Source organism: Tinamus guttatus, unplaced genomic scaffold, assembly GCF_059628265.1.
Source record: "Tinamus guttatus ecotype Peru unplaced genomic scaffold, ASM5962826v1 Tinamus_guttatus_pri_ptg000153l, whole genome shotgun sequence".
Classification (NCBI taxonomy): domain Eukaryota; kingdom Metazoa; phylum Chordata; class Aves; order Tinamiformes; family Tinamidae; genus Tinamus; species Tinamus guttatus.
In genome coordinates, this window is record NW_028288687.1 from 2,011,639 (window position 1) to 2,039,150 (window position 27,512).

General features: G+C 38.8%; 1 protein-coding gene across 7 annotated transcripts in view; it reads right to left on the reverse strand.

Moving 5' to 3' along the window:
* FGGY (FGGY carbohydrate kinase domain containing) overlaps positions 1-27,512 on the reverse strand; it is a 303,483-nt gene that overhangs the window by 65,403 nt on the left and 210,568 nt on the right. For all 7 annotated transcript variants that reach the window (XM_088522434.1, XM_088522436.1, XM_088522437.1 and 4 more), the window contains 2 exons: positions 15,202-15,317; positions 2,753-2,881 (listed from right to left, as the gene is read on the reverse strand). In XM_088522434.1, the coding sequence (XP_088378560.1) occupies positions 2,753-2,881; positions 15,202-15,317 (245 nt within the window). The remainder of the gene's footprint in view (positions 1-2,752; positions 2,882-15,201; positions 15,318-27,512) is intronic.

Here is a 27,512-nt window from a genome sequence, read left to right on the forward strand (position 1 = left end):
TCACTAAGGCATTTGCTGCACATTTCATACATTCAGAACCAAAGTTGAAGATGCCACGTGTTCCCTGTGGTTAGTATGTGACATTTCTTTAATTCTCTCATTTAGGCCACCACTGCAAGATTCTGTTATCAAATCACTCTGTTACAGTTTGTCTCATCATAGTTACAAGGTTATTATGGTATTATGACTGGAAGTCATTACAATATCCAGAAAATTAGGGGCTAAAATTTTATCACTCTGTCCTTACATCCTTTATTCTAGCTGGTTTATGACTCTGACAGTAGCAAACCTGTCACATGAAGAGCTTATTTGCAAGGAGAAACAGAAGACAAAGTATGGCTGCTGCATCTTATGCTTCATTTTTCACTGTTCAAACACAGACATCTAGAAGCTCATCTTAAGCTTTTTGGATAGGCTTTTCTAAAATGCATTTTTCTGTAATAGACAATATCATATTAAAAGTTCCAAAAATAGTTAAAAGTATCATCCACATAAATGAGCAACTCTATTTGAATTATCAGCATGTACTGCAAACTTATTTCTACAAAAAATAGAAGATGGGAGAGCCTCATATTTGGACACCTGTTAATCACTAAGAAAACATTCTTCTGCAGAGTGAAATCAGAGCCTTGCCAAAACCAGTCGGAATTTTGTCAGCAACTTCACTCGTGTTGAGAATTACTGGAGTCTCCCTGTTTGTGATTAATTGAAGTAACACAGAAAATACATCTGTAACATTCAATAATACTGAAATCTTAGATGTTTAAACAACTAAGGATAAGTTAAGGGTTGCCAAAAGTCATTTTTACCTTTAAATGAGTTGTATACATATATATATATATATTTTTACTGAGAAAGATTCCAAATTTTGTGAAGATTCTCAAGAGAGACAGGAACCAACAAGTCTGTACACTACATAAACTGTACAACACGCTTTAGGAAAGCAGGGAGTGTTAAGTGTTCACACTTTTTGCTCTTTTCCATAATGACAAGGTATTTCAGATATTGTACACTAAACTTTCTACTTTTTGCTTACATAGTGCTGGTATCATTTTTAAGAGGGGCAAGGTAAGCATTCACTTTATTCAAGCCAGCCTCAAAAGACTGGTCTCCCACAATCACTTTTTTATCTGGAGGCTTTTTTCAAATTAGTACAGTAGGTCAAAATGAAAGTCAGATATATAGTCAGCTTCTACATTTTTGCTTTTGCATAATAGGTATCAGATGGACAGGAGTCATAGATGACCTCCACTGACTTACGTATCAAATAATTCTCCATCTCCACCTTATTTCACTCAGAACTTCAAAGCCTTCCTAAATTCCAGGACCCTGACCATGAAAAATACACTTTATATCCATTGAAAAGCAGTTATGAATACTATGTCAAAAGTTTCTAACACCGAAAACAAAAAAATCCATCGTGCCATTTTGGGTCCAGTGTGCAGGATGCGAAAGAGCCTTTTCTATTACTTAACTGCTATAGATTATTTTTAACACTCAGAAAGAGAAAAAAGTAGAAAAGAGATTCACGGTTGTAGGTTGCACCACATGTACAACTATGACACTTCACTTTTTGCAGCTGGTCAAAACAAGATACTAGATCTACAGTTAATCCTTCTGAGCAATAAGAACAACAACACACATGATTACTTAACTTCACCAGAAACAGTTATCAGAAGCAAACCAAACAAATTTAAGCATTTTAAAAATTCCAAGCCACAACTACTATGAAAAAAAGAAGATTTTAAATACCACAGAAAAATACTTGAAAGAAAACTGATACTCTGGCAGCTAATCAAACTTAATTTGGATCTAGAGAAAACTGCTCTGATGAGCAACAGATTTCCACTGAATCGTAGTGTTTCAATAACTCTGAAACTTTTGGAGGTAACTTTTTTTTCTAACCTATCAAACTAAAAAAAACCCTCAATTTCCTGCTGAAAAGTTACATTAAATCACTTTGCTTTTGACTGTATTTAGATAAGGCCAAAGAGCACAGTAAGAAAATGAAGCAGTCAGCCTTCCCAAACATCCCTTTTCAATGCAGTTGAAACTGAGCACTTCAGAACATCGTGCTGGGAAGGAAACCAAAACTAAGCGTTGGGCCTCCCACTCCAGCGAGAGATAACATGGTCGGAGCCTCTGCACTTACCAAGAAGGGCAATGCTGTTCTTGGCTGGTTCTCCCTCTGCACTATTTTCACTGTCTTACACTATTTCCCCTACTCTGAGCTACATCAAAAGCAGTGTTTGGGGTATATATCCACCTTGTGCTAGCATGAATGTACACTGAAAAGTCATGCTTGCATTATTTAAAAAAGGACAAATTGTTACTAAAACTTACAAGAAAGAATAACTGTGAACAAGCCTCAAACATGAGACTTCTCCCTCAGAACTTTTACTTAACTTCCCTATCCCCAAAGTTTTGGCCTATAGGAGATGTAAACTCAGCATGTTGAAGGACTACTTGATGGTGTTTCAGTGGAAGCACCAAGAGTTAATGGATACCTGGGAAATGCAGCTGCAGAGAAATAAACGTAGTGTTATGTAAACCCCTTTCTATAAAAAGATATTCAATATTAGTAGTTATTGAAAAGGCCTTTTTTTTTTTTACTTTAATTCTGCTATTTCGTAAGAACAAATATTAGCACGAGAGCAATTAACTGGATATAAAACAAGCTTTGAGAAAAATGGCTTTCTCGGATGAATTTATTATTCTCCTACTTCCAAGAAGAGAAAACAAGACGGAGTACCTAGTCCTCCAGCATGAGCATCAATGAGAGAAGCTGCTACTGCAGTCCCTTCGGGGAGGCCGAGCTCCCTCGCAGCCTCTGGCGTTAGACCTTTTCCAACCGACTCTCCAGGAGACAAGACGTGGTTTCCTGGGCAGACACAAGAAAAACCAAACATCTGTCAATTTACTAAACAGAAAAACAAACATGCATGTTATTATAGGAACTCCTTTACTCTTCTTCAATTTAGAGCAGTACACAAAGCAAAAAGGTTCATTATAAAATACATTTAACTCTACATGTGTATGCTAACCACATAGCCATGCCGTATCAGAGCGCTCCACAGTTTGAGAGGATTCCATGTTTTATCCAGCCAAAGAGAAATACTCCACCACAAAGCATCAAATCCTGCTTAGCCCCTTTCCAACAAACACACACAATGCACACATACAGATTCCAAGCTTCTTCTGGAGCTGCTGACTACCCTTTTTGCAGCCAGTCTCCATGCATGTGAATGAGATTCAGCTCAGCCTGTGTTCATCACTGCTAAGGGCACTTGTTGCACAAGGAGGTGGCCAGTTTTTCCATTTCTATGCTTTCCAAGAGGTCTCACTAGAAATAAGATGCCTAGAGTAACAGAAACTGTGAAGGAGAAATTGGCTAAATAAGCATTTTTTGCCCCTCCAGCTACTCTAAAACAAAACCTATCCACTTTTGAGTCTTTGATAGCCTTAGGAAATCTATAAAACGCTATAGTCACCCCAAATATAATCAGTGCAATCCCCCCTCCCTCTCAGCCTTGCCCATGAGTCTGTTAGCAGCTTTTATTTGCATAGATATCTATCAGTCTAATTCTCTCTCTTTTTTTTTTTCCTAAAAAGAAAAGAAAAATAATTAAGTAGAAATGTTTCAGAGTTCAGGAAAGCAAAGCTAAAGTCACAGATCTTTCGGAATTCAAAGATTACTTGGAGATTTCTTGTCTTCCCCAGCCTCATCTCTGGGCAGAAGCATCTGCTCTGGGATGGCTGCTGAGCTTGACCAGACCCAAAGCAATAGGGAAAGCATCACGGATCCAGGACTCAACACACTCGACTCATTATCTAACGATTCGGTGGCTGAGGCAATAGAAGGCACAGTGGGAGCTCCCGCAGACTTCCCTAGCAAAACCATGGCTCTAAGTCAGAGACTTCATGTCCATTTAATAGTGCATGTCTAATCTGGGCAGAGCTGGCACATCTCCTGTCTAAAATACAAGCCTACACTATAGGACAAGATTATTTTCTCAGTAGATTATAGTAAGAATGCATTACACTTAAAGCACATTCTGATGTGCCAGAAAGCAATTAAAATATCCTCCACAATAGAGATTATTTATTTAAAAGGAATAGCCTATCATAAGATTTATCAGGGATATACTGATGTTACCGAGCATAACAATTCACAGGTGGAAAGTGGGTCTTCAAGTTTTTTTTATAACACATTGGTAGAAGGTCCTTGGCTTTACTAGAAGCAATTCATTTTGACAAAGTCACCCATTTCCTGACTGCCCAAGTGTTTGGGGCATTTTGTGACAAGACTTTTCCAGGTTAATTTAGGAAGGTACCCATGAAACTCTGGATGGCCATGTGTTTCTGCTGTGATGATCGCACCTCCTCTTCTGAAGTTTAGGCTAAGTCTCATGAGGGAAATTTAGAACAAGTGTGTACAGCCAGAACTTTAACACTTAATTTGGGTTTATATTCAAATATAGGGGGTAGCAAAGAAATCCAGTATTTGAGGCTCTCCTGAAGATTACAGAAAAAGGAAATGATCATATTATGCTATTTCCTCACAGAAAAACATCTACATTCCATTAACTCTTAGTGTAAATTCAGAAAGATTTTGCTGGCTTTTCCAAAAAGTGTTTTGTTCTGTTTAGTTTGTTGTTGTTGTTGTTTTTCCTGAATGTTGGAGACCAGAATATCTCTCTCTAAGAGAGGTTTTGTGTTGCCTTTTTGGTCTTTAAGGACATCAGAGAATAATACCAGCAAAACAAAGTTGACTGCTTCTCCTAACATGCAAAGACCCTGCAGCCAAAACGAAGTGCAAAATGTTTCATGTAGCTAAAACCACATCTTTTTCTTCAGAATCAGTTGTGTGACCTGAAAGTCTAGACATTTTTCATACACACACACACACAGAACATATGATGAAACTACTCTAAAATAAAACCTCCTTCCAGGCATTCGTTTCCATTGTTGGCTTGTTTATATCAGTTGTACTGGTCAAACATTTTGATGTATAATTATTATATGGATGTTTATTTTAGGGATCAGGCCTACTATTAGAAAAGCCCTTTTCCTATCAGCTTTTCAATTATTGTATTTCTAGCTAATGATCACAATTTCAGGGATACAGATATTCTTCTCTTCTAAACGCAGCCATAGAAAGCAACCGTATAGATTCCTTTGGGATTAGTGATCCATCAGAATGGCCATCAGCACTGCTATCCTTTCTGGGAATACACAGAGATGAGTCTGCTGTGGTTTGAAGATGAAAGTATAATAATTTTTTGGTTTAATGAAATAAATTAAAGCTACAGTATGCCCAGACTGTTTCAGGAATCACAGTAAGCCTGATTAATTTACTATTCCTGGACTGAAACCATTGCCTGACAATCTCAGAAGGGATAAAACTCAGTAGTTGGCCAGTGCATGGACTGTTGAGGAAATGGAACCAAGTGGAGGCCCCAATCAAGTACAAGACAAGAAAGGAACTGGGCAAAAGTCCTTCCTTTTAGGGAAAAATAAGAGAAAAGCATGGTATAGCAGAAAGAGAAACGAAAACAAAGATCCCTTCCCACACATGGGAAAGATGTAACCAGAGAATTGGTCCCCTTTCAAACCATCTGGTAGCAGAAGAAGATCTCCTATCCCCTTATCAGGAAGTCTGAGGAAAGGGGAGAATCCTTGCTACCTCTCAACAGCAAGAGAGGAGGTGATGTGGAGCTGACATGTCACTTGATGGCAGGGAAAGCACTCAGGTGAAAACGGAGGGAAAGAAACCCACCTTTCCCCCAAAAAAGAGGACACTGACCAAAGCAGAAGCACAGGGAGGGTCTCCCACCCAGCATCTAGAGAGTGCAGGAAAAATGGTGCCAGCAAGTGGTATGAAATTTAGTTCCTCTACTTTACCCTCACAGCATTAGAAATCAAGGAAAACTGTGCATTACACTCACACCAGGAGCTTTATGAGAGGAAAAGCAAGCTCTGCATGGCCACTCTGTCCCTCAGCACTGAACTTGCTTCCCTGCCCACATAAGTGTGAGTAAAGCGGGTGCAACGGGCAGAGCCCTGACTTCACCACATGTACAGAGAGATGTGGAAAGGGAATTATAATCCTCATCGTTTACTCTTCACTGGAAGACTAGAAAACTCAGCTAAGATTCAACACGCCGAGAGAATCTGTAGGTGTAAGCTATTAAATGGTAAAACACAGAAAGAGTAGGGAAAACAAAGCCACAATTAACTATTTGGACGTTTTAAACGTATTGCACTCCCGGATTAGGATGGGAGAGAATGATGGGATTCCTACTTGAGCAAAAGATATTAGCTCTAGGAGTGAAGGCACAGCTACTGCGAGAAGGTTATTAAACAGCTACACACCAGTAACTCCACAGGAGGTGCTGCCACCGTTAAATCCTACCCTTAAATCCTACCTGCCAAGGGAAAAAGCAGTCAGAGCAGAGAAGGGAAGTAAGAGCTGCCGGCATACAGAGGCAGGCAGGCAGGGAGAGTATTACAGGAGGCTGTATAAAAGAGGCAGTGAAAGGAATGAGTCTTCTTAAGACTCTTGCCAAAGTAAATGTATCGAGTCTTTTGTTTACAGTAGTCTCCTGTGCAAGTCATTTACCTTTGCTAAATGATTTCCAAAATTAGACCTAACCAAACAAACCCGTAATGGCTGAAGCTGGAGAACTTTCTGTTTCACATTCATGCAGCTGTTTCACTAATGCAATGACTTAATCCACAACGTTTTCATTTTGTATGAGGCACTCTATTTTGAGCTATTTTTCCCCCTATAAAGCAGCAAGTTTACAAAAGGAAAAAGCTGTCTGAATCTCTTCCTCCTCTTTTATCCTTCTATGAAGACTGATGTTAGAATTCGCTACTATCAGGTTTTGTTTAAAGAATTTATGTGCTACCAAGGACCCTCTACCCTTCTAGGCAGTTACCAAAGCAACCAGCTATTTACCAGATGTGACACACAAGGCAGGCAATACATCTTCAGCTAACTTTAGTAATCTAAACACACCAGTCTTACTAATATTAATAAAACCAACTTTTTAGCATGGAGACCTTTTAAACCATAACAAAAGCAAAGTGCAGCAGGGGGCCCAGCTCACTCAACTATGACTTACTCGCTTGAGAGCCGCTTCTAATCCCTCATGCACAAATTGATTGCATTTCATATGTAATTATATTGGGCTGCATGAGCGCATCAAAACACTGAATTAACCAAACGGTGACACCCCCTTCTTCATTAACTTCACACAAGCAAACTTAGAGAAATATCTCAATCTCTTGTTTAAATCACAGCAACTTCAGAGAGAAATCCAAACGAAGAAAACCATTCTGCTACCTTTTTTGTTTTAAAACCTCTCTAAAATGCAAGGCTCTAAATGTGTTTTCTTTTAAAAGATAATACACAAAATAATTAACCCTGCATACAGTTTACAACATGCATTGAGAAAGTTATCTAGTTAAACAAAGTGGTGCTAAACAGGGACCTTAGTAGGAAAAGGCACCATCTACCCCAGTGGAAGGCACAGTAAGGAACGCAGGGGGCTCTTCCTCTCCTCTCCGGCCCAAGATCACAGGCTTGCTGGGACATTTTTTTCCAAAGTTGTGCCAATACCTCACAGAGCAGATTTAGATGTTCATTACAAAGCTGGTAGGCAATCTCCAGTTGCTATTTTATGTTTTATAGTAATCCACAGAATGCCAGAAGTTGAGGATATGCAATGAACCTGAATAAAGACTATTAGAACTCCCCTGTTACAATGGCCCAACTCTATCAAATACCCCTCCCAGTTACACACAACACTCATATTTAACTGACACACCTATAGCTGATTATTCTGGAAATTTAAAGCACAGCTGATCACTAAGAGAAGGAAGTAGGATAATGATATGGATTAGAAAATCATAATATTTGTTCTTTCTTAGGGCTGAAGGTAAGGTAATTAAAGGGTGTTAGAAGAGGTCAGGCTTTTTCTTGTTGGTGGTGTTCATTTGTTTTAATATGGAAATGCCCTCCTTAAAATTTCCCGGCTGGCAACCTCAAACTTGAGAATTTTCATTCAGGAAAACCAAAACTAATTGCAGCCTTAGAGGCCAGCTTACTTAAAATGGAGAAAAACAGTTGTCCAAATCAGATCACTTGGCTTTCAGCAGTTGAAAATTCAACTCTCTATATGTTCTACCATAGTAGTTTGAGGAAATATAATTTGGGTCCTCTCCATCCAATTTCCTATACAGCCTGTGCTTTACTTAAGGCAGACATATTAGGTTTCTAATACTGGAAAAAAACCAGCAACCTGTGTGCAGGCAGATCTCGATTCATTAGGTTGAAAAGCAGATGTAGTAAATGGGCCTGCGGACCATAGGTGCCTACAAAGACATTTCCTTCTTGCTCAGTTGAAAAAGTCCCATTTCTTCCTGGGTAAAGGCCAAAAGAAAAAGAAAGAAAAAAGGTTTTTTTTTTTTTTTTTTTTTTTTAAATAAATAAATAAAAAAAGAAAAACGTTCTGCATCATTGGACCATTAGGCCTGTACATTGATGGACATGACTGAGTTTTGGTAACTACATTTCAGTGAAATAGTGCAGAATGAACATCTCTCATGGTTGACTACGCTCTGTGCTGACATGCATAAGGATACACAATGCATATATTTGGATGCCTTACTAAGTAATTAGATGTAACATATTTGCATCAGCTGTCTAGCCTTATATTTTTGCTTGCGAACAATAATTTCAATAGACTGATTATTTACGTTTCTGGCATTTTGCAGTACAATATTCCCAACAGTCACTCTAAATACTGCAGCTCAACAAGCATCAAGGTATATGACGTGACTGCTGCTATACTTGCCAAAGTTGCAAGTAATCAGATTTTGGCTTGGTATAGTAAGTCACTAATATGGCACATGCAATTTAGTTTGTATTAATTATGGATCATTACCCAACAGAATGTTTTTTATTACTGAATGTTTATTAATAATTCATGTGATAGCAACTCCTCTTTGAAAAAATAATAACCCCTTTTTCGAAACCAAAAGAAATAACAGGCTAAAAATACCCTGATCAGTTATTGAAATAATGTTTCTGAATCTGTCAGCTAAGCTTCTGATGCCTGCAGGATCTTATTTCCCACCACATTCACATAACATCCAGCTCAAGCATCCATAATGAGTATATGTTGATGCATTATAAAGAGTTCAGAAATGAGTCAGGAAGGCAAGTGTAAGCACTGAGAAATGTGACAGTTCTTACAAGAATGTTGGTGAAAAATTCAAGAAGGTCAGTGTATTTCTTAAACACAGAAGATTTCAGTCAATGCAGGTCAGACATCTCACTACAGTCTGGCAGAGAAAAATATCCAGTTAAAACTGAGATTAAAATAAAGCATAATTAATTTAAGTAATGATAGCAACTAACTATCAAATCAACAAGGTTCTAAAGCTTTATGCATTAAGACAGTCCACAGTAGTTGTGCTTAACGCTTTTCCTATGACTACTAAAAATGAAAACTCAAAAAAACTGCTCTGAGCAGAGGGGCTTGGACTAGACATGCTCCAGAGGTTCCTTCCAACCTCAATCATTCTAATTAGGTTGTTCTAATTTATTGGGGATTGGAAAAGAAAGAAGAAAGACAGATAAAGGGACCCTGTACATAAGAGGAACTTCTTCGCATTTACTCCCTGTTCTCTACCATTGCCAAAGCATGGTGTTTAAAATGCCTTTTTATGATCTGGTTTTAAGAAGAACTGGCAGCTCTCAGCTGACCTCAAAAAAATCATAATCCTTTCTCCCAGTCTTCTAGAAAATCCTTCATGTACTCTGCAGCATCTGGCACCACAGGCCTTGGAGAAACTGAAAAACTGGCAGAACTGAGGGACTGACCATTCCATCAGAGCTGCTGCTGAGCTAACGCTGCCTGGATTCTCCCAACCTGGACTGCATCTTCCGCTGTCAGCCTAAACCTGACCAAACAAGCAGATCTTCCAAGTGTTGAAATGAATTCCTTCTGGCAAAACACAAAACCTAATGCTATGTTTAACAGCAAACATTGAGGTCTACAATGCCATTATTTTTACATTTGAATATGGAAGTAGACATTGGGACACGCAACAATAAACCATTCATACAATAACATATTCATAAACAAGGAGCCAGGATACCTGCTATTTTGTCACTTGTTTGAAAACCTAAAGCAGCACAGTTGAAAACTCAACATGCTGTAATCCTGTGCCATAGCAAGAATGACAGCAAATAATGATGAAAACAATCCTCTCTCTCCTGTCAAAGTCTCAAATCATATCTGTTTTTATTATCAATTTAACATGAAGTGCTGCAAATGAAAGAGCATTAGAACAGAACATCTACACAGTCCAACATTTCTACAGATCCTCCTTTCCATAAATGCACTCATAAACAGTTGGTACACACAAGTGCCCAGGTACCTGGAAACCTCAAGGTTTCGGTCCTGAAATTAAGTGAGAAATTACCATCAGTGACTGCAAGGCGCTAGGGCTGTACATTAAGGCATTGCCACAGAGTGCCAGAAACAGCTGACTCTAAAGTGTGGTCACAGATTACCAGAACTGGGAGGGTGACACTGCTCAACTGGCAGACGGGCGTAAACATCACTGACTATGAATGCACTGAAAGTCAAGTCGAGTTCTTTGGAATTGAAAACACAGTGCCAAGGCTAAAATTCAGAAGAAAGTCTACTGGAAATATACTGAAGCAATTTGTGGAAAATGGGAAGCACTTTTCTTGACAGAGCCCAATAAGGAGCCACGTGGGAAAAAAAACAAGAGTCAGATTTAAAGAGGCATAAGCACCAAAACATCATGTTTTTATACCATCAACACCTATGAAGTCTAAGAGCAAGCATGAAAGACTTCCTCCAGGCTTACTCTAAAACAAATGAAGCCAAGTTACGGTTTTACAGACACGAAACAGAGGTAGAGAAATGTTGGGTGTAGACAGGAATAAAACTCAGATTGCCAGGTCACCCAGTCATACAGAAAGAAAAAAATAATTCTAAGAAAGAGTATATCATTTTACAAACAAACTGCCAATAATGTTTTGGTACAAAAACCTATTTTCTGATATCACACATCTATGCATGCAGCAGTTACTTGCATTTGCAAAATTGAAGGTAGCACGAATAACTCCACCTTAGACGCTAATAAAAACCCCATAAGTATCAGCTGTGTATCTATTAACTTTTGAGAATGTGACTCTAAATTCCTGGAAAATCAGACTATGAAATCCTCATTATTTTAGAGAGCTGCATTTCAAAGTATGAAGCTTGCTTCAAAATAAAATAATACAAATAAAAAATAACAAAATCAGTGTACAGCTATATCACAGATGAAATAAGGTGACAAACTTCCATTTTAAAAATATAAGTATTTCAGCCTTTACACATGATCTACGGCAACAGTGAAAAATGATTCTGTAGTGCCTGCAATGCTCACTTAGACAAATGAGCCATCTTCAATCAAAAAAAAAAAAAAACTTGGCATAAAATATTACCGTTCAATAAAAAATCATTATTTGGTCCCTTAAGTAGCCCCTGAAGTAGAAGGCTATGGTGAAAATTTAGCAGGCATTGTTTTCCTCCAAATGGACTATATGCTTCAATACCCTAAGAGGCCTATACCACATGAAATTTTAACGGAATTGTTAATGTCTTTCTAGGTTTTATAATACCACAAAGTGATACTCATCATGAGCTTTCACCACAGCAGATAAATGCTAATGCCTGCAGTACACAGCGCTTTCATAGTGGTTTTGAACACGAGCCATCCTCTACTCTCTTGGTGGGCAAATTAATGGGTTCAATAAATTTTCCAGCATCTCTAGATGTGAATCTTTACCTTCACAAATGTGATCAGTAAATTCACAGGGTACAGAAGGGACCACAAACAACTTGTGCTGTGGATTCCCTGAAACGTTAGGCTGCTGTGAGAAATGCAAAAGGTCAAAGGCCTGGACTTTCCACAGTCAAACCCACGCCCCAAGGTGGGAAAGGCTCGTGGAAGATCCTAAAGGTCAGAAGAGAGGGTCTCCCTTAACAGCGAGGTCATCTGTTCAGCTAAACCGAAACCAAGAGAAGCGAATTACCTGAAACCACAAGCACCACTCTCCTTATCGTAAATATATTTTTAAAGGGCAAGACATTTTAAAAGTGATACGCATTTTAACTGAACAAAGAAATATGTACTGAGTAAAGATGTACTAAAGAAGTTTTACTCAGGGCACTTCTGTAATTATTTTCAGTATCGTGAAAGTTAAAGGTACTACAAAAGAACTTCCAGTTGCACCTATTTGCTCATAGTTTCCTCTAAATGAAAATAACATTGTTTTCATCAGTGATTAAAAATATGTATTTTATCTGCCTGTCTAAACTCATAAAATGTGTACTTACTTTTGCACCAATAAGATTCAGCTGATTTTATCTTGTGAAGTTATGCTTTATTTACCAAGAAATATATTTCTGACCTTAGCTTTCCTAATGTTTTGTGAGAGAGATGTGACAAAAACATGCCACTATCTACCTTTTCAATGGGACCATGCAAGCATTAAAGTACATCCTCATAAGAATCTGAGGTAAACAAACCTTGAACAGAAAGGTACAGGTACCTTGAGGTACATGGACTTGATAAGCTGTGTAAGAGAACAGAAAAGTAGGATTTCTTCTGTTCTTTTTTGGCTTTATTTTTACATTAAGGAGAATATTTGACCAGGTACAATTTCTTTCTATCCTACCCCTACCTAGGTTGTCTGGCAATTTTGAGTTCCTTTATCTGCTCTTCAGGCTCAGCTCCGTTTTGGCAGACATATCACATTATTAGATTCATCCTAAAAGTGTACGCTGCACCTTGATGTCCATGTGAATTAAATTACCTTCCTTTTGCACAATGAACCAAGTTAGCGGGGCCTGAGGTTATTTGCTTCATGGGACAGTGCCCTGAAGCTGCAATGCAATACAGCCCAAGCCGAGTTCATACCAGGCGTGATGCTGTTCTCGGTGTGCTCAGTGTAGCACTGGTGGGTTCTTGGCAGAAGGTCCATGCAGTGGTACTGCCGTATCTCCAGTGCTGACACTTTCAAAGCTACGTGGGGTCTTGCACAACCCATGATGGTTCCAGCTACAGTTTGACCAGTCCTGCTGTAGCCACCAAATGGCACTTTGAGGGTCAGTGGGTCTACACGATCCTGATTAATTTAAAGGAAGTGAGGGAAAGCAGAGCTTATAAATGTGCTTTTCCCAAGTTAGACAACACTAAATACTCATATTAAAACAGGAAAAGCCTCAAACTTTCAGTGAAACACTGTTACCATTCCCATTTCCTTGGAATAATACACCACATGTTCAGAGATAGTGACAGGACTGCAGATGGCAGGAGACACTGCTGAGAAGACCAGCTTGGAGGAAGAACGGCTGCATGAGACAAGGCTAGAAAAATAGTCATGAAAGCAGCCGTATATTCTACCTGAGCCCGGGTTTTGCATTATTAAGCAAAATGCACAGTACCTTTGTAGGTACCTAAGGTAATTAGCTCAAGCACATGAAAATTACCATTTTTTTAAGGTAAACAAAAACACGTGCTCTTCGGAAGCTTCACATTCTAGCCTACAGTTCATTGTAACTCTCTAAGTCAGATGCTGCTTCTCTAATTCCAGTTGAGGCACCGCCAGGCATCCTATGGTTAGTCCCTTAAAAATCAGTACAATCATCCATGGAAGTAGATGCTCTGTGGAGATTGAGGAGATCACTTTTTTCTTCCGACTAACTCCTGTCAACAGACGTCGATTTACTGATTTCTCTGATTAGTCTATTTTGTCATTATTCTGTTTAACAAAAATGTAAAACATGACACTGGAAACTCCTCCTAAATTTTCAGCCCTATATAGATCAGTTTTATGAAGCTTCTATCACAGCAAAAGGCTCTTTCTATTAACAGCTATTTTATCATTAGAAACATGTATGTTTAGTTGCTTAAAATGGTAAATTGCTTTCCAGTGTCCTTGAAGTACATTTTATAAATATTGTATTAAATCCTTAGCTTACATTTCATAAATAATTTATTTTAAAAATACTTTTCCATGATATGATCAGCTGCTGAGATGTTCAGTTTTCTGGTAAAAAACAGGCATTTATTGCAAGTCTTATTTTAACTTGCTGAAAATTTGCTAAAAGCCCTATCTGGTAGATGTTACAGGAACTGTATTCAGACTAAAATTCCAGAAAGCTAAAAGCTCAATATTTCTAGTAGGGTTTATATCTTTGCATAAGCAATTTCAATGAAGAGATGCTGAATTTTATTCTAGGAAGCTTTCAAGTACAATTACCTTATATAGCTGAAAATGACTTATAGCTATCTTGTGATGATCGGAAAAAGTTTATAGATTTCATTATATTTCATTTCATAACAATTCTCCCTATGTCATTTCCATTTCATGTCACTGCATTTAAACTGCTGTACAAACTTGTTCAAAGTGCTAGACATAAAAAAAAAATCAAAGGAAATTTCAGATAATTAGCTTTGATGAATGAATGTATTTTAATTCATGTCTGGTAATATTCTTGTTAATGACATGTCTGCTTAGGACATCCATTAAAAGTCCATTAACTTAATAGGGAAAGTCTAATAAAGTTGTCCTGGAAATTTTCTGGTATATTAACATTATGGACTTTTAATGAATATCTGCTGTAGGAACTGCTATTAGCAAGGCTAACATTCTAATTAAACCTAGGTGCTAAGAGACTGAGAGAGCAGTATGAAGATACTAACAAGCATAATTAGCACTTCTTTGGAAAATTTCTATACAGGAGGTACAGGTCACAAAATATGCTACCAGTAGCAGTTAAAGCTATTACAGTTTACTTTGTAGTCTGCCGTGAAATATGCCAGTATCAAGTGCTTCCTTCATGTACTCAGTTGCTGAGGCTCCTGTTTATCTCTCTGTTGTTGAACTGAGCAGTACTGAAACACCAGCTAGCAAGTTTAAGAAGGGTTGAAAATGCAAAATTAAACATAGATTTTCATAACAATGACAAGGAAAAAAACCTAATACCTGTGAGTACCCAGCCTTGTAATCCAGCCATCTGTAGCTCTATCTAGACATACTATGTTTTTAATGACATTCATAATACAAAACAAGAGCTTAATATATACAGAAAAAAATACCTATTTTTTCATACTGATCTTTCACCAAATCTTCCAAGCCAATCATTTGCCAGAAACTGTCATCCCAACCTCCATCCGAAGTGTATGTCCACTTGCACACCAGTGTGCAGAGGGATCTAGAAAGGAGACAGCAAACACAGAATAAGGAAAAGGAACATATTTGTTTTTAAACTTGTGACTAGATACAAAGTCCTGCAAAATGATCTCCTCATTAACCAGACAAAAATTCCAAGCGTAATGCTAAAATTAAAGAAAGAATGGCTACTGTTTGGAGCGAACATCGTGAGAAACTTTTAAAGGACCTGATGTTTAAGCTACTTCTCTGCTGAAACAGCTCCTTTCTGGCCACTTTTCTGCATAAATCAGTGAAATAACAGACCACGCATACGCCTAGAAGACAGTGTAGCGTGAGCATAACAGGTACTCACAAAGCAGCTCAGGGAAAGATTTGTACTTCTCCAGGCTGTACCTAAATAGCAGTATTCAGTATACTGTATGCCCTCAGAAAAACTTTATATTTCTTACGTTTAAGCTGAATTGTAAGGATATGATGCATGCACTGGTAATTAGGTTAAATGATACTGTTTCAATACCTGCAATCTATCAGGTCATGGTGTAAAAGGAAAGGAAAAACCAGCTCTAATTTCTGTATAGCATGTAGTCAAGTATCACTATCATTAGGTCTGTATTTTAACAGAAACTGATGCCGTTCAGCGATATGCCGAAATAACATCAGCTGTGCTGCAGCTGAATGCAATATTCAGTTGTTTCAAGCCTCATTTCTGATAAGTTGACGTTGAACTTCACCATGAGAGGATATCACAAGGACAGGCCACAGGAGCAGAACATAAAGGAAAGGCAACAGCAGTTGCAGAAATAGCTGTCGATCGTAGCAGGTAGATTGGTTTCCTCCCTAAATGATCCATACACCCAAGCCCCCGCTCTTCCCAAAATGTGAACAATAAAAAATGTTCCTGAGTATTCGGTGCTGAACAGACTGTGTGTCTGAACAATAAGAACAATCTTAGAAGATCCATTTTTAATTGTGCTTGAAAAGCCAATGAGCTAAAAGGTATTAATCATTATTAAATACTAAACATTTCAGCTACCTGCAAACTCGGGTAACAGCACTTTGGCATCCCACCATACTTCCTAGGTGTGCAAAGTAGGGCTTCTTACTTTATAGGAATAGCAAAAAGGCTTCAGTAAATAGTAGAGGACATAGCCTGTCTTCTTCTGGAAAAAAGGCAGCTATGGGAATAAAGCCTGCAACTCTCCAGTCTTGCAGATAAACATCCTCATCATAGTTTCCTATTCATATTTCCTCTAATAGGAACATTCCAAAAGCAATGCAACAGCGAGCGTGTCTCCTCCATTGAAACATAACAACAACTAGCAAACAAAACACAATGGAAAGAGAGAGGGCTTTGCTATGCAAAAACCAAAGCTAAGGCTTCTAGATACTGATGCATCACATGCAATAAAGCCAAATGAGAACTTAGAGAGCCTTTACTTACTGCTGGAAAACAATCTGGAGCTCAGATTCCCTGTCTGGAGGACTTGCAATGAGAGCCAAGGATGCAGGAGTAAAGGCAGAATTTCCATGGGCTGTGATAGCTGAGGGCCCTGTTCTTAGACCGTGTCCTCAGAAGGGACATATGTGCACAGAAGTTCACACAATTACAGAGATTTCCTCAACTTCCATTTTCTCATCCAGGACAGAAATGTACATTTTAATTGCACCATATTTCATATCATTCTGTTCTTTCAATGACTGTTTTTACAGCTACATGAAACATGATGCTTACTGACAATCTCAATGTTTAAAAAGGTGCATTTGACAATAAAATTGATTAATATTACGTGTTTGGAGAAAAAATATAAAAACAAATGAAGAGGGTTACTTAAACCCTTATAAACGAGAAGGGAGATCATTCAACCTCACAGTTCAAACAGTGCTTTGATGATAAAAAGTTCTGAATCTGTTCTCTTTACAGTTGAGGAACAGATAACAAAATTATAGTTCAGCATCTGGTTAGAAAACAGAAAAGTACATGACTTGTAACTACAGCAATGAAAATGTTGATATAAAAATTTCCAATTTCCAATGATTTAAAAGCCAGACATAAGAATATAATTAGAACCTTTGACAAAATCTGGGTGAACAAATGTATTCTAGGCTGAAGAAAATACTGGAAAAAACAAACATTTTCCACAAATCAGCTCAAAACTCTCATTAAAAGCGGGGGGGGGGGGGGAAGGAGAGAAAGAGCAAATCTGAAATAAAGATTCTTTCATTGCTCTAGGAAAAAATTTAGACAAAAAACCCTATAATGCATCAAGCTTTCCCAAATCTGGTAAATTCCAAATCGTAACAAATTATCAAAACTGAACAAGTATTTTTTAATTAGATCTCAATGTTCTGAAGTATTGCCTACCCTAAATAATGCTCACGGATGCCGTCTGAATGTCACGGCTTCTCACATTTAAAGACCACAGAGCAGCTCCCTCTGTGCCCCTTTGCTTATCTGGAGAGAAGCCGGAGCAAACGCGCTGCCCTGCAGAGCATCTCTCGAGGCCTCCACGGAGGCCGGCTGCGCCACGTGCTCGGAGCCGCATCCCCTTTCAAAAGTCACCCCTTGGAATTGTGTGAATGGGGAACAGAGCTGGCCCATGCCTCGAGTATCCACTGGCTTCAGCTGCATTTTGGTCCCTTTACTGGATATGGTTAGCAAATGGTTTAGTCATGAAATAGTGATAGGTCTGAGAGCGTTTTCATCCTACTTGTATGGATTCACAAATGCAGAGCTTACAGAAAAGAGATAACTGACTTCTGGTTACGTTTTTATAGAAAAAAGGAATTGGAAGAATATGTATTCCCAAATTAATTAACTGGCATATCTATAAATGAAAAGTTTTGATATGAAGGGCAACCTCAAATTTGAGCTAAAACACTAACCCATTATGTTGATAGATTTTTATTTTCATGGCCACAGGAAGCTTGTTGAAAAGCTCATTCTCAGCAGAGTACGAACATGTAGAAAACACTGAAAATATTTTTTTCCCCTAGGATTTAGGGTCCTTATTTCACACTGGCTATTACTTAACTGCTAAGTAAAATTTACATGTTTAATTGAACAATATAGCTTTTAAAAATCCTTAATATCTAAGAAAAAAAATTACATGCATGAAGGCATTTTCTTCTCCAAGATAATTGTTCAAGAAACTCAATTCATTAAGAGGATTTGAGATGTCCATGACAACAAATTAATTTCACCGCATGGTTCAAAAGAACCTACATTTGTTGAACTCGATTCCTTGCCACAAGTCTTACCTGACTAGGCATTCTCTAATGGAAAGAAAAAAATGAGTGAACAGAGGAATACAAAACAGACATAATTACAAACAACTTGTTCAATTTCTCTATCCTAGACAGCTGGATGTGCATGCAGAGGGAATACTTAGCTCATGCTTTTTTCCGTCTTTGAATAAAAGGGCACGGATTAGTTTTATCAGTAATTGCCCACAGAAATCCTCATCCAGTGCATCGCCCTGAGGAAGCGAGAGAAACTAAACACAGGACGTGATGGTAAGAATGAAGCTGAAGAACCTACATAAAAATCCTCCGGTATTAGAAAATCTCAACTGTCACCAATAAGTCTTAAATTTATGACATGAAGAATATTCATTAAATGGGAAAAAAATATTTTTTGTATATTTGTTGTGGTATATTGCTAACTTTTTCTTTTTTTCCCAACTGGACATTTGACAGTATTATACCATTTATTTGGTCATAAACATCAGACTTGCACTAGCTACAGCTGGATGAACCAGATGGATAGAGGTAAATATTCCTCACATTTCACTATCTGAATCAACTTTGTTCAAAGACACCAAGTTAATAGATAATTCTAGGCAATAATCCGTTCCAGACTCCATCTAGTATATGACTTTAGAACCTATTAGTTGCACAGACTGTCTTTAGCTAGACTGAACTAAAGTGAAATCCCAGAATCCCAGAGAATCCCAGAATGGTTGAGGTTGGAAGGGACCTCTAGAGATCATCTAGCCCAATAAAGGAATCTGTTTTCCTCAAGAATATCCTAAATACAATGAAAAATTTCCTTTCTTGGTTCAGAACAAAATGTTTTGTTTAGAATATCCCTACTGAAAAAAAAAGCAATACTTTCACATGGAAAACATTTTTTTTTAACTTATTTAAACCATATTTTCAACAGGAATGTGATTGTGTTGAGAAGTTCCTACCAATTCTAGCCTACAAAGAATTGTAAGATACTATTTACATCCAGCAGCCTCAAGAAAAAATCCCTGCTACATTCGTTATAAAGCAGATTTGGCTGGGCAGAGCGTATTACACAACCCCTTCTATTATTGTCTAGCTTCTTACGCATCTTCTGCTGCAAACTAACTGCGCCTGTGCCGAAGTCCTGTATGACCAGAACCCCTGCACTCTGAAATAAATAACGTCGCCGGCAGTGCATCCTCAGAAGAGAACCAAGAGCTTTAGGGATTTTTAAGTGACTGGACACACACTGATAACTACCAAAGTGCTGTCTGCAAGCAGCTGTTCTATCTCCACTAACTTACAAAAGAACCCAGGGCAACTCAACTCCCTTCCAAAGCAGGTCCTCAAGGTTTGCTGATAGGTGATTGCCCACAGAGTCCATTCTGAGCACTCACTCTCTGCTTTACTCCTTGGGGAGAAGGAAATCAGATACCCCTTTCTGCAGATAACCAAGACCACACAGTGTTCTCCATTTTTGTGCCAGTGCATCTAAAAAATCAAGATCACAAACATCTTCTCCACATCTCTCTGGTCTTTCTTTGTTCACACCACCCGTCACTCTCCAGAAGTGGCAGGGACAGGGGTCTCAGCTCTGCAGAGACGCTGCCCTGCCTGGGGACATCCTTGCTATCTTTGACAAACAAATACCGTTTGGGGGATTTTCTGTAACTGAAGTGGTCTTCTGGAAGTCATCCTACTATTGTTAATAGGGCAATATAACACCACCAACTAGTAAAAGAAGGAGTTTTTCCTCTGGAAAGTGACCCCATATGGTACCTACACGCAACCTTCCATTCAAGAGGGCTAGTACAATACTAGCACTGCTGGAAAACTAGTCAGCAACCAGCGCTCAGAACAGAGCCCTATCTTGACCACACTGAGTGAAGGAGCCTTCGTGATTTCAAAACAAAAGAATCTGCTTCATTGTCCCTAGCAGGTCAGGTATGATTTTAAGTTCATAAGCATGATTAATTTTGCAGGCATCACTAACAGAGCAAGTTTAATGACAAAATAAATCATGCCCTGGCAACCTGGGTCCCACCCTGCGAGGAGGCTGGTGGGGATGAGCTCACACCACACACACCTGCTGAGGATGGTACCCAAAGCCAGGTCCTACAGACTCTGGGACAGAGAACAGGTCCCAAAAGGAGGAGCGTGCAGTAGCACAAAGTAACTTTCTGTGCTCTGCAGGCCAGATTTATTTAAAGCCACTGGCAATCACGAACAAAGCAAGCTGTATGAGGTTCCGAAAGCAAGAAGAAAACCTGAAGCAATGCAGTGCGGCTCCCACAACATCAAACGTTTTTCCTTTTGTTCTGCAGACTGTAAATTTAAAACAGATTTTTGAATTCAAGTTGAAACCCAAGGCCTAGGTTCTGCTCAAGTGAACTTCTCCACGTACTGACATCTGGGCAAAGCTGTCGACATCCTCCAAAATGATGTGTGCTGTAGCCTTGTGGCTTTCTCCAAAAACGAGCAATTCGCCACTAACACAGTCACAGATCTGACTGGTTTTTACAAAAATGTCCCAGAGAGAATATTAAGGCCCAGCACACAAACTCCCTCCACCCAAGGTTTATACGGAACAGAACTGGACACTGGTGCTTAAGGCAGCAATGTAGTAGAGGTTATCACAGAGCAAAAGGAAAACACATAATTATTCTCTGCCCTGTTAAATGGAATAAAAGTATTAGTTCTACATACTACTGTCATTTATACCTGTCACACCAGTGTCACTGCCCAGCTGATATATTTTGTTGCTTTTGGAGAAATGGGGAAAGGAGAAAATTTACCCTAAGGGAATACTTCTGAGGCAATAGGAGAAAAAAAAATGTAACACCCAGTCATTTAGCTGTGAAATATTTATATGCTAAATATAAATGTATGAGTATAAAAAAAAGAATATAAAATGCATGAGATGCGGCCCATATTAAACATTTGCTAACAAGGATCAGCGAGGGGGCTGCGCACACAGCGGTGCAGGACGAGCTGCACCTGCTGTCACCCGGTCACCACGGGAGAGCTCTCCAGCGGATCGGTTAGAAACCGCAGGGCCAAGAGGGTCCGGGTGCGCTCCGTTTCCCAGCGGCTGTCTGCATTCTGCTCATTTCACCTATTCAACAGCTCTTTAATTGCACGGACGCAAGCTGAAATATCTCGGAGACTGCTCCATCCACATAACCACACAAATCCCAAGTTCCCAATATTTACCACACACTACTTTTTATTGTTATTGACCCAAACCCTACGGAATTCCTGCTTGCCCAAACCCATTGTGTTAGCACAGCGGTGCAATGTGATTCTGGCCTGAAAAGGATTTTCTTCTGACAAAAAGCTAAATATACTGAACAAAATGGACAGGTGGGGAAGACTGTTCGGGACAACTAGCAGACACATTCCAGTTGCATTCAGAGGCCTCTATTTTCAGTCTCTGTATCTCTAGGGATTTAAACCTTGCCTGCAAAGGTAGCAAGGAAATTACTGTAATCAGTGTGAGCAGTTCTACTAGCTTCATGCTCCAGATAACATTTATATTGTTTTAAGGAATAAAAGATTATCTGCCTGCCATTTAGATTTTTTCAAAGTTGTTAAATTTCACAGCAAAAGCTTGGAAAAAAAATCATTAAAAACCTCCACAGAGGAAAAAAGAAATATCATTCTATGTTGACTTTCTTTCCTTCTGCATCAAGCAATGAAAACTCAGTATTTGCTAACAGCGAGGTCAATGGCAATTTTGTCATGTTGTCAAAGGTGAAATAGGATTGAACTCTAAATCTCAATCTTTAAGAGGCAATGTTCAAAAAAATATTCAGATCTTTTCTTTAAAAGCCTTAAACTTAAACTTTTCTTAGTATTGAATTCACCATAATGAAAACTGAATCTCAGTAAACAGCTCTTCAGTTTCAAAAACCAGAATTGTTGCACAGGTTCTAGGTCTCATTTCCGTTTATGACAAGTGCAGAGGTTCGCTGGAAGTTACCCATCTGCCAAAGTTACCATCCAGAAAGAGTGTGAACGACTCATGCCCTGTAAGCTAACTTGTTACATTAAGCTATTGAAAATGCTGATTTTTAAATTCACTATGTAAGAATTTCCTTACCTTCAAACCGATTTTGTTTTGTCTAGTGCTCTGTAATTCTTCTGCAAACATAGGTATAATGAAGTACTACATTTGGCCTAAAGCATTTGCAGGTTTTTCTTCCAAATCTGGGTTGAAGTTCAACTAGAATACATTATTCCTCCTGCCTTTTTTTTTTTTTCTGAATATTGCTGACTCAGTGAACCTGTACAGTCCTAAGAGATCAATTCACACTCAACAAGACTAAATATTGATTAAGAAGAATTATGAACTTATAGTGAGCAGCTCTACTGCCTCACCTCTGGAAAAGTCAGAAGTTTCTCTGGATCGGATGCATGGCTTTTGTTTAGAAATGCAAAGCAGTTCTCCCTGCCCCTATATCCTTATCCTCCTTGCCAAAGCACAGCCTGTGGAGGAGTGTTTCATCATCCATGTAAGAGGAGGGCTCTCAGGAAATAGCTGCTACATCCCAGCCCTTGGGGGGTTACCCCCACATATCTCCGACCTACAGACACAAGCATTACATTTTAAAACTTATTTTATTTGAGAAGGAAAGCTACGGGGCTTTAATTATTATTGTTTAATTATTACTGTTTTTCTCCAGCTTTCACTGAGATAAATTGGAGAGTTTCTTTCTTGATTTGTTTGGACAAAGATCAGACTTAGTATGTTATATTCTGGAGCACAAATTGGTCCCTATGCCAAGGGACAAAGGGTGGCAGTAAGGAGAAGCACAAACCAGACAGATATGGCCTGGACACCTTCTCTCCTGTGATAAGCGGTAGCTCCAATTCTGGCAGCGGTTGCACGTTTTAAAGAAATGCGACTCCAAGCACATTTCATGGACATCCTTTCCGTGGCACCATTTTAATATTAAATAGTCCTCTGCAATATCCAGAAAGTACAAAACAGAATTGCTTGTACAAGACTGCAGTTTCCTTGCAGACGCTTCCAGGCCCCAGCCAGAGGAGGCCCTTTCAAGGCAAGGGAATGGCCACGACCTTTCAGGGCTTCGGCCAGTAGAGCTGCAGCCTGCAGAGTGAAGCGGGACTCCTGATTTCTCTGAGCACACACTCACTTGCACTTTGAGAACTCACTCACACTCCTGAATGACAAACAGAACATGAGTAGCCTGGAAAGAAAGTCTTCCAATTAGCAAATTAAAAAACTAGGGTTATTTCTGTAAAGAGGGGAAAAAAATTATCAACCTAAGCCTCTAGCATTCGGCACTCATGGTGTAGCTCTTGGAAAAAAAAAAATGGGTAGTCTTTTTAACTTACAGAATTTTCTAAGGAAACATGCTTTGTACTTAGAGGGAAAGATTTTGTCTGAAAAACACAATCTGCAGCTGCAATTTTCTACTCCAGCATCTATAATTAATCTCTCCTGATTGCAGCCACTCTCTGGCAAGACTCCATGTTATATTTAAACCCTGGATGCCACTTTGCAAAAGAAAAGAAGAACAATAGGATCATTTTCCAAGACTGCCTAGCAGGATAAGGTTTAGAGTCAACACAATCCTTTAAATCTCTGGTCTCAACCCACTGATAACTCCTCTCCAGAGTTACCTTTTACCACCAAAGGGGGTACAAAAATGTGTTGAGGAATATAAAGAGTTGCAATTTCTTGTACTCTAGGAAAGGTACAAGTCTGATATTCTATTGTACAGATAGACTGGAACTTAATGACACATGGTTGGAAAAAGCACTTCTGTCACACTCAGAGACTCTAAGGATTGGCCCATATAAATCAAATTCTCTGTTGACTAAGGTATCTTAAAAAAGGAAATACCTTTGTACATCCCACCAAATATATGAAAATATGCACCTGACTTACAAGTATATTGTAAGAAAATGAGCATATATATGTGTGTGTGTGTGTGTGTGTGTGTATAAACACACACATATACACACATGCATTTACATAGATACAGACATTTGTATAAGATTGGGGGGATTATATGTGTTGCAATTGCTGATTGAAATCTGTTAAAAATCTGTCTTTTAAAAAATAAATAAATGCATCAAATACTGCAAAACTTGCCAAACAAGTCACATAACAGCAGGTGAGAAGATGAGGAGATGAGAAGATGCTTATTTTAGTATTTGTAACAGTCCAATTAAAAACAAACAAACAAGGAAAAAAAAAAAGTGTTTCTCTTTAGGGATAAGCTGTCAAGAAAGAAGCCCCAGACTCTTACACTTGGTTTTCCTAGAAGAAGTTATGTCATTAGACCTGAAGGGAAACACCCATCTCGAGTATAACATATAGAGTCAGATTAATCCCTTGTGTACATCCAGTGATTTAGTGGATTCCTACCAAGGATGCATTTTGCTAAACATGTTGAGTTGGACCAGAACGTACAAAATAGGAATATTTTATCCACCCACATAAGCCTCATAGTGTCATGAGGCAATGCGAAGCAAACAGTCAGACTGCTTGCTTTTTATTAATTTCATTCTGTATTATATTACAGCCACCCAACCAAGATTTGAGCCCATTGTCTTCAGAACAACAGAACAAGACACAGTCCTAGACACAAAAATGTATTGTCTAGACGACTCAGACACAGCATGTGGGACTGGAAATATTAATCCATTCACTTAAAAGATGGCAAACAGAGGCAAAAGAAACTGAGTGACTTGGCCGAGTGTCAAAGAGGAAACCTGAGTCGGACCCCTGGGTGAATCTGAGCTCCTAAGGCTCATTCCAGTGACCTAGGCACAAAATCACCCACAAATGCATTTCTAACAAGCTAGCTGAACACACTGAAAGTCTTCTTATGCACAGATACGGTCTAATTCTTTGAATATGAAAATAAGAAGTATGTACATATATAAAAATCTAGAGAATAACAAGGAGTATGCACACATATAAAAATATAGCTCTTTCTCACTTTAAAGTTTTAAAAGCTTTAAAAAAAACAATAAAGTGAAAGGCTACAAACATTACCCCAAAAATCATTTGGCAAAATAAAAGGAAAAACTGCAAGTAAACCCTATGCATATAAACACTCCAGGCCAACAGCCTGCCTTCTGGGCCTCCCTTGTGCAGTGGCAGCAGTGTTTCTTTCAAGCTCAGTATTTCAAGCAAACCAGACTCACGACAGTGAGTCAAATATCTCTTTCAATTAAGAGTTTGTATTTAAAAATATACTCTCTGCTGTTACCTTCTTCGGGCAGTTAAACTAATATACAATTAAAACTGCAAGTAGCAGTATAAAGCTTTCCTTTGGAAGCCTAAGCTTGAGTAAATTTACTCGAGTTCACATGTTCACTGAACAACCAGCGCAGTTATTCGAAGGATTAAGTAAAGCCTACCAGCCACTGAGGAACAGGCAGCCAGGTTTCACACAGGCCCTCTCTCCAGCTTTGGATGGGTTCCCTTACAGCAACATCAGGTTCTCCTACTCCAGTGACTGCTCCCATCCACACACAAGACCTCTCGTACCTCTGTTAGTGCCACGGGCCCCTAAACAGCTGCACATATCCTCACATCTCTTAGCTGTTACTATTAAGACTGTTTCTCAACAGAACTGTCAGCAGCAGGGGATAGGAAGGCCGTAGTTTAGTAAGTAGTTTAGTTTAGTAGTTCCACCTTCTCCTGCATGAGAAGCAGGCAGGGCATGGGCACCACCACCACCCGTGGAAGGAGCACGGAGAGTAAGGAGGGGATCGGGTCGCGTCTAGCAGCAGCAGGGCTGACACGACTCTGTAGTGACAGCTACAGCAAAAGGAAGAACCATCATCCCAGGATTCTCTCGACATGTTCGCTATAAGGGCACATGTAATGAAACATTTCCGTTGACTAATTCAAGACCAAACAACCTATCTGCTCCTGATGCCGGAACTGGGGAGACTACTGTAGCAAGGCAGCCAAGCTCGTGCGCGACTCCGAGGTCCTGAGGTGGAATCAGTGGAGATAAGGGGCTATTTGCCCGTGTAACACCTAGAACCTAGGCTCAGTGAATCCAGAATAGAAGCAAAGACATTGCCAAGAAAAAATAAATAAATAAATAAATAACTACGTTTTCACACGGACTGATCTAAACAAACTCCAGTGCTCAGCCCTTCTTTACTCAGGCAAAACACCTTCAAGTCTTACTCAAGACGGAATGACAGGGTTTGGCTGCCGTGCGGATATGAATCACAGATGCACGTTACAGATTCCTACAGAGACAATGAGGTGTTCTGTTACCTCCTGTCATAAAAATTAGTTCAGTGAACACATTCTTAAAATCTTAAGGCAGCCCTAAGTACAACATATATTTGATTAATGTTTACATTCATTAAAATCAATTTTTAAAAAATTTGGGGGAGTTATATTTTAATAAAAGGCATTTAAATCTGAAGCAAAATGGTGCATTTTACATCATATGCTATACCGCATGTTTGTATTTTAATCTTTTACTGGCATTCAATAACAGTGTGCCTATGTCTAGGGTATATTTTATAATAATAGTAGAGGCTCTTGTTTATAGATCTCTGGAATTCAATTCCTGTAAATAAAAGAGAGTACATTTTTGAGTAAATTACAAAAAACAATGAGATTAACAATATCTCACCATCTGCTTAGGAGAGAATAATGCAAGGCAGAAACACACTATTTAGATTGGCATGATTAGTTTTCATAAACCAATCAAGAAAAACTCCACAAAGCAGAACTATGAAGGTTTCTGAAGCTGGCAAAAGAAGCAAATATACAAATTTCCATAAAGTAAAAGCAAAACAATTGGCTTATTTTCATCAGCAGCAAGGAATTGAATACAAAATATAGGTGGTGAGGCAAGGAGGTGAATACATCAGCTGAATAGGAGGTGGATACAAAAAATAAGAAAGGATAGAGAGCAGAAAAAAAGAGGTGCAGAGGTTTATTGTTCCCTCACGATGTGGTAACAAGGACATCAGATCAAAACAGCCAGGAAAG